Source organism: Clarias gariepinus, chromosome 20 (genome assembly GCF_024256425.1).
Source record: "Clarias gariepinus isolate MV-2021 ecotype Netherlands chromosome 20, CGAR_prim_01v2, whole genome shotgun sequence".
NCBI lineage: Eukaryota > Metazoa > Chordata > Actinopteri > Siluriformes > Clariidae > Clarias > Clarias gariepinus.
In genome coordinates this window covers 28,971,844-28,979,677 of record NC_071119.1, presented here as the reverse complement: position 1 = coordinate 28,979,677, position 7,834 = coordinate 28,971,844, and the positions used below count along the sequence as shown (strand labels likewise).

Sequence of the window (7,834 nt, the reverse complement as noted above, 5' to 3'; positions counted from 1 at the left end):
ATGGCCCAATGACCACAGCATCACCCATGGTCACGTCTACAGACAGCTCAACTATGTCGTCACAAACGAGCATGCCTCCAGACAGCCAAACAAGCACAGCGCCACCCACGAGCGCGTCTACAGACAGCTCAACTACCACGTCACACACGAGTGCGTTTACAGAAACCTTAACTACCACGTCACACACGAGTGCGTTTACAGAAACCTCAACTACCACGTCACACACGAGCGCGTCTACAGACAGCCAAACGACCACAATGTCACCCATGAGCATGTCTACAGACGGGCAAACAACCACAGCGTCACCCACGGGCACATCTACAAACAGCTCAACTACCACGTCACACACGAGCGTGTCTACAGATGGCCAAACGTCCACAGCGTCACCCACGGGCACGTCTACAGACGGGCAAACGTCCACAGCATCACCCACTGGCACGTCTACAGACAGCTCAACTACCACGTCACACACGAGCGCATCTACAGATGGGCAAACGTCCACAGCGTCACCCACCGGCACGTCTCCAGACAGCTCAACTACCACTTTATCCACGGCCGCATCTACAGACAGCTCAACTACCACGTCACCCACGAGCATGTCTACAGACGGCCAAACGACCACAGCGTCACCCACGGGCACGTCTACAGACAGCTCAACTACCACATCACACACAAGCGCGTCTACTGATGGCCCAATGACCACAGCATCACCCATGATCACGTCTACAGACAGCTCAACTATGACGTCACAAACGAGCATGCCTCCAGACGGCCAAACAAGCACAGCGCCACCCACGAGCGCGTCTACAGACAGCTCAACTACCACGTCACACACGAGCGCGTCTACAGAAACCTCAACTACCACGTCACACACGAGCGCGTCTACAGACAGCCAAACGAACACAATGTCACCCACGGGCACGTCTACAGACAGCTCAACTACCACATCACACACAAGCCTATTTACAGACAGCCAAACGAACACAATGTCACCCACAGGCACGTCTACAGACGGGCAAACGACCACAGCGTCACCCACGGGCACATCTACAAACAGCTCAACTACCACGTCACACACGAGTGCGTCTACAGATGGGCAAACGTCCACAGCGTCACCCACGGGCACGTCTACAGACAGCTCAACTACCACGTCACACACGAGCGCGTCTCCAGACAGCTCAACTACCACTTCATCCACGGCCGCATCTACAGACAGCTCAACTACCACGTCACCCACGAGCATGTCTACAGACGGGCAAACGACCATAGCGTCACCCACGGGCACGTCTACAGACAGCTCAACTACCACAGCACACACAAGCACGTCTACTGATGGCCCAATGACCACAGCATCACCCATGGTCACGTCTACAGACAGCTCAACTATGACGTCACAAACGAGCATGCCTCCAGACGGCCAAACAAGCACAGCGCCACCCACGAGTGCATCTACAGACGGGCAAACGTCCACAGCATCACCGACTGGCACGTCTACAGACAGCTCAACTACCACGTCACACACGAGCGCATCTACAGACAGCCAAACAACCACAGTGTCACCTACGAGCACGCCTACAGATGGGCAAATGTCCACAGCATCACCCACTGGCACGTCTACAGACAGCTCAACTACCACATCACACACAAGCGCATCTACAGATGGCCAAATGACCACAGCATCACCCATGGTCACGTCTACAGACAGCTCAACTACGACGTCACAGACGAGCGCGTCTACAGACAGCTCAACATCCATGTCACCCACAGGCACGTCTACAGACGGCCAAACGAGCACAATGTCACCCACAGGCACGTCTACAGACGGCCAAACGAGCACAGCACCACCCACGGGCATGTCTACAGACAGCTCAACTACCACATCACCCACAGGCGCGTCTACAGACAGCCTAACAACCACGTCACCCACGGGCGTGTCTACAGACAGCTCAATTACCACGTCACATACGAGCGCGTCTACAGACAGCTCAACATCCATGTCACCCACAGGCACGTCTACAGATGGCCAAATGAGCACAGCGCCACCTACAAGCGCGTCTACAGACAGCTCAACCACCACGTCACCCACTGGCACGTCTACAGACGGCCAAACAAGCACAGCGCTACCCACGAGCGCGTCTACAGACAGCTCAACTACCACGTCACACACGAGCACATCTACAGACAGCCAAACGACCACAATGTCACCCACGCGCACGTCTACAGACGGGCAAACGACCACAGCGTCACCCACGGGCACGTCTACAAACAGCTCAATTACCACGTCACACACAAGCGCGTCTACAGACAGCTCAACTACCACGTCACACACTGGCACGTCTACAGACAGCAGAGACAGCTCAACAAAGACCACTTCATCTACCAGCACATCTACAGATAGCTCAACCACCATGATTTTACCCACAAGAACATCTACACACAGCTTAAAAACTACGACTTTGACTCCAAGCACAGATACAACCGCCTCGTCCACTCCTTCTGTAGTAGCTGCAGAATTTAAATTGTCTTTTAGCCTCAATGAACCCTTTAATTTAGCGTTGCTTAATACCAACTCTTTAGAGTTTAACGAAAAAGCTACAAATGTCCGTAATCAGGTATGTTTTATTGATAATGAATATAAAAATCTGTTTACAATCTATTTTAATAAGTTGCTGATCAAATAGGCTTGCTGCTGTATAACACAAGAAATGTTGTGGGGATTTTTTTTTAGGTTAACCAAATGAGATGAGCTTTATATGCTTTATATATATATGTGTGTGTGTGTGTGTGTGTGTGTGTGTGTGTGTGTGTGTGTGTGTGTGTTTTGTAAATCATACATTGCTACTTTTGCAACTTCTGGAGTACTCAGCATGATTCAATACAAACCAGATACATCACCAAACGCTTAATATGCAGCAAAAAGATTAAATAATGAATTAGGAGATTCATTTATTACATACAAATTAGTAAATGTTAAATTTACCATCATATCAAAATATTCAGTATTTACCCCATGATGGGTTTTTATATATCTTTGACAAACAAAATTGTTTCCATACTTCTTATAGTCTATGTTAAAAGTCATAATAAAATGACACTACAAAAAATTAACATGTGCAGATAAACCAGGTTAGCGTGGCTCAATAAGCAATATAAGAGTCACATGCATCAGACCTCCAGCTGCAATTTAGCAGTAATAGTAAGAATCAGTCAAATTCCATATAGGAATATGTCAGAATCTCCCATTTACCCTCACTGCAAAACACAGTGAAAAACAGAAGTTTATTTTGATTAAAAGGAGAACATGCCACTGAGCACAAGGTAAAAAAACCCACTATTGTATACATTTTTGTTTACTAGTTATATGTGAGATTTTCTTTCTTACTGTAGCTTTCTGTGAATATTGTAAAATAAGTGACATTTGCTTTGCGATGGGGCAAATGTCTGCATTTAAAAATTTATAAAGCTCTCTATATAGTTACTTGTTACCTAAACCTACAATTACATCAAATTGAAACAAACCCAACTTTTCAGTGTTTATAATGAAAAAAAAATCTTTTTTTTTCTTCTGTTTTTCAGCTTGAACCAGTTTACAAACGAGCACACAAAAACTTCATCAAGATGGTTATTTCTGGTTTCCAGTAAGAAATAATAACACTTCTTTGAATATTTTTTCATTTGGCAATTTTAATAAGCATTTAACTATGGATATTGTTTTAGTGCTGGCTCTACAGTGGTCGATTCCATTCTTCAGTTTAATGCCAATGACACCATCCCAACTGAGTCCACATTACAAGCCACGCTTGTTAATGCGTCGACCACTGACTCAAAGTTGAACATCATTTCAAATTCTATAAACATCAGTGAGGTTCCTGGTCAGTACACACCTTTAAAGAAAGGTTTATTAACATTTATTAACAATTATTCAAAATTTACATTTAACCTGTGAATTAATGGAAACAAACATATTTTCAGTAAACCCAACTTCCACTCAGAACAACAGCTCAACAACAACAACTTCATCCCTGAGTACAGCTACAAGCACAACTTTAGTGCCTGAAAATATAGCTGCAGTTTTTGACTTGACCTTCAGCATTGATGAAGCTTTTAATCCAGCCCTGGTCAATAGCAACTCTCCACAGTTTGCAGCAAAAGCTAACATTATCCGCAGTCAGGTATGAATTATTGATAATGCCTGATACTTAAAATGGAACTGATAAAATGTAATATAATTTGCCCCCTTTGAAATTTTGTTGCCAATTAATACGGCCTAAAGAACATGTTTTTTAAAATATATATATTTTAACATTTTTAAAGTTGTGTATTCATTATACAGTATATTAATTAAATGCACCTAGTACTAAATGTGACAGACTGGTTTGACTACTGTTGATACTCACCTGAGTCATTTCTAACATTCGTTTAGGTTGAACCGTTGTACTCTACATCTTTTAAAAACTTCATACGCATGGGAATTTTACAATTCAGGTACGCTGGAATATGTGCTTTTAAATGTTCAGTTATTGGTGGATTGTTTACTTAATTTTATATTTTATATCCATATTTGTGCCCTTGCAGGAGTGGTTCTGTTGTGACAGACAGCAACCTTTACTTTAACTCTAGTGGCCCAAAGGTTACTGTATCTGATGTGAAAAATGTTATTCTTAATGGATTTAGCAGCTTGAATTTCTCTGTTATTCCAAGCTCCATCAATGTCATTCAGTCTTTTGGTCAGTATACATTTGCACAGATTTAAGTGTGTTATTTATTTATAATAAAAATATTTTATTTAAATAATTTAAAATGTAAATATGTTTTTCTGTGTATTTAATTTTATGTAATTTTTTATTTATTTATTTTGCAGGTAATTCCATGCCACCCGTGATTGCCAGCTCACTGTCCATGATCTGGATGTCTCTTCTATCACTTCTGCTTTCACTTGCATTGCATTTCTAGCTCCTCACTTGAACCATTACAATACTGAATACAGTTATTTATAAGATAAAAGGAATATGGGGAAATTACTCATTCTTATTAACAAAGATACCTTTAAAAAAAAGCCATTAAACCAGAGAATAAATGAGGGTCCTTATCAACATTCTGTCCTAAAAAGTTTATACACAGACATGTACATACCTGCTTTATATAAGTGTACAACAATTATAAAAACTGTATGAATGAAAATTTTACAACAAATAAATACATTAAATAATGAAGACTATCTGTCTTAAAGTATGAGAATTTTCGTCTGTCAAACACAGTTTTCCCTAAACCCTTGGGACAAAACTTTAAACATATAAAACCACAGAACTGTATAAGCTATAGAAATGGCTGGATTGAGTGCTGTGTTTCTTTCCAATCAATTTTTTTAATCTTGTCCAAGATTATTCAAGACGATAGTTGATACAGGTGTACTGAAAAACCTGAGATAAAATAAAAAAATAGAAAAAACCTTGAGAGGAACTCAGACTTATTTGGGTGATATTAGTTAGCAAGGATTAGATTAGAACAATTGTCATTGTCGCAAAGCAGCTTTACACAGTCAAAAGAAAATTATGGAAGTTTGTAGAAAATGTCAATGTGTATAAATCATAATGATCAGGGCCTGGTTTCTTGAAAGCTTCTTATCGCTAAGTAGTTCTTAAGTTGTACCTTAACCTTTCTCTTAACGTTATGGCGCATTTCTCGAAAGGTTCATACGCTTACTTACTCTTAGGTAAGTCACACGTTCGTAAGGTTGGTCTGGACCGACCTTAACTCATTCTTAGTGTAGTTTCAGCTTAAGACGCTAGTCGCCGCCACTAAGCAGCAGTCTTTATAAATCAGCGGTATATGGAAGCTCATTATGGCACGGTATCAAAGTCGTATTAATTATGGAACATACTGTAGGCCTGTTTAAGAATTTTATTTTATTTGATATCAGAACTAATAGAGTGACTTTTAATTAGCCTATTTCATAATGTGACTAATGCATTAAAATTGGCGATCACTTTTAGTGTTAAACAGGTGGCAAACAATTTGGGAGCAATACAGCGTGTTGTTTTGCTAAACCTAAGACGGCGCCATCCGCGGTGCCGTGTGGTCCATGTAAGATTTCGCCTTCCAAGGCAACAGATTATGGAGCTTCTTGACCTGCTTAGACCTGCACTTGCCAGTCCAACGCATTGTTCTTAGGCTCCACGTCCCGATGTCCAGCTGCTTGCTGCTTTTTGTTTAAAATATGTTTCATTGATCATTAGCCATTATCCATAACTGGATGGGCTTTTCTTTTGACACGTTTTATTTTATGAAATTTTATTTAGTTAAATGAGAAAGTAAACTTGGGAGTTTCAAACTCTGCATCCATTAATTTTTCTGAGTGATTGTAATGCTTTATACTCCTATCTCACTTATGCGGTTTGACTTGCTGTGAGATGCGGTGTTATATCTTTATATCACCTACGCGGTTTCGCGCAGTGGCCATAAGTAAGGTTCATCATGATTCAGCGCGAGTTTTTGAGTTAGGGGTAATAGGCACTGTGAGCCGTCTCGAGTGCCCGCCCGACGTTCCCCGAAGATCTAAAAGGTCCGCGAGCTTCCGCATGTTAAACATGTTTAATATTTTTGCGTGGTAAAATGGAAACTTAACCACGGCACCAAAACTCACGCTGAATCATGATGAATTGTACTCACAGCCACTGCGCGAAACCGTGTAGATGAGATACTGTAGGGGTATTAAACCTCTACTCTGTCATCTCATCGTACTTATTCCATACTGCGCTATACAACCCCAACCACTGGCATGCTTCACATTGTTTCTGGAGCTGGCTAAGTGTTGTCAGCTGTTTGTCAATCAACTATGATTGTACTGTATACCCGGTTCGTTTCACTGTCACTACAGGTTACATGAAAATATTAGCGACAGTTTGGTAATTTCATTTATATATTTGTCTATTATGGCATGCTGTTTACACTGCAGGTCTCAATGCCTAATTCTAATTTGTTATCTATATCTGTTTATTTTGACCGTCTGTTTACGCGTTCTTTCAACTTTGACCCATATCAGATATACGTGTTTACACTCGCTATACCATCTGAAACATCGCGCGTACAGTACTTAATGAGAGGTTCTTGCGCTACACACTAGCCAAGATAGACGAATTGCCAAGATTGACGCTCTGTGATATATGCAAAGTTCGCGAAACGTCACCATGATTTTAAAACGGAGGAGGAGAAAAAAAAGGCATAATTGCAGCCTGTGCATATGCTTCATTTACCAAATACATGATTTCTTAATTTTATTCAGCCCTAATTTTATTTAGGGCTGGGTGCTTATCCTTTTCCATGTCACCTGAGATGTTATAATTCCACACACGCTTCCACGCACCGGAGAATAACATTACGTCATTAAACCGCGAAGAAGTCGCAGTTTTGATGACGTACAGAACGCAATGCCTCAGGAAATCAGATGTCTGTTTACACGACAATCACATTAGCACATATCTGATTTATATCTGATTTATTTCCACATATGAAGGAAGCCTGACACCGATCTCGAAATGCATGCATTTTTTTCCCTGTTTACACAGACATAGAACATATCCGATATGTGTCACATATGAGCAAAAAATCGGAATTGGGTCACATTTACCTGACAGTGTAAACGTAGCCTGACAGGCCGCTTCGCTATTGTTGAAGAAAAGGCTATTGAGGCAGACTCTTTGGTGGAGGCTGTTGATGTTTGTTTTAAAGTGTTTTTTTAATTTATGTACACATTGTACACATATTGTTTTTGAACTACACAAAGCCGTGTTTTCCCACCTGGGAGCTTCTCCAGCATACTGTAGATCAGATTGAT

General features: G+C 41.5%; 1 protein-coding gene across 1 annotated transcript; it reads left to right on the top strand.

Moving 5' to 3' along the window:
- The first annotated feature begins 1,403 nt into the window (after positions 1 to 1,403).
- Positions 1,404 to 5,102, top strand: LOC128508466 (uncharacterized protein DDB_G0271670-like). The gene is made up of 6 exons (XM_053479813.1): positions 1,404 to 2,612; positions 3,752 to 3,872; positions 3,973 to 4,172; positions 4,424 to 4,485; positions 4,576 to 4,727; positions 4,862 to 5,102. The coding sequence occupies exons 1-6, from the start codon at positions 1,404 to 1,406 to the stop codon at positions 4,951 to 4,953; spliced, it is 1,836 nt and encodes a 611-aa protein (XP_053335788.1). The 3' UTR covers positions 4,954 to 5,102.
- The last annotated feature ends 2,732 nt before the right edge of the window (positions 5,103 to 7,834 follow it).

Bases quoted from the DNA above. Each gene is read 5' to 3' on its own strand.
- LOC128508466 (XM_053479813.1), top strand. From the start codon at position 1,404: ATGCCTCCAGACGGCCAAACAAGCACAGCGCCACCCACGAGTGCATCT. The intron at 2,613-3,751 runs GTATGTTTTATT...TCCATTCTTCAG, and splicing joins CTACAAATGTCCGTAATCAG to TTTAATGCCAATGACACCAT. The intron at 4,728-4,861 runs GTCAGTATACAT...TTTATTTTGCAG, and splicing joins CAATGTCATTCAGTCTTTTG to GTAATTCCATGCCACCCGTG.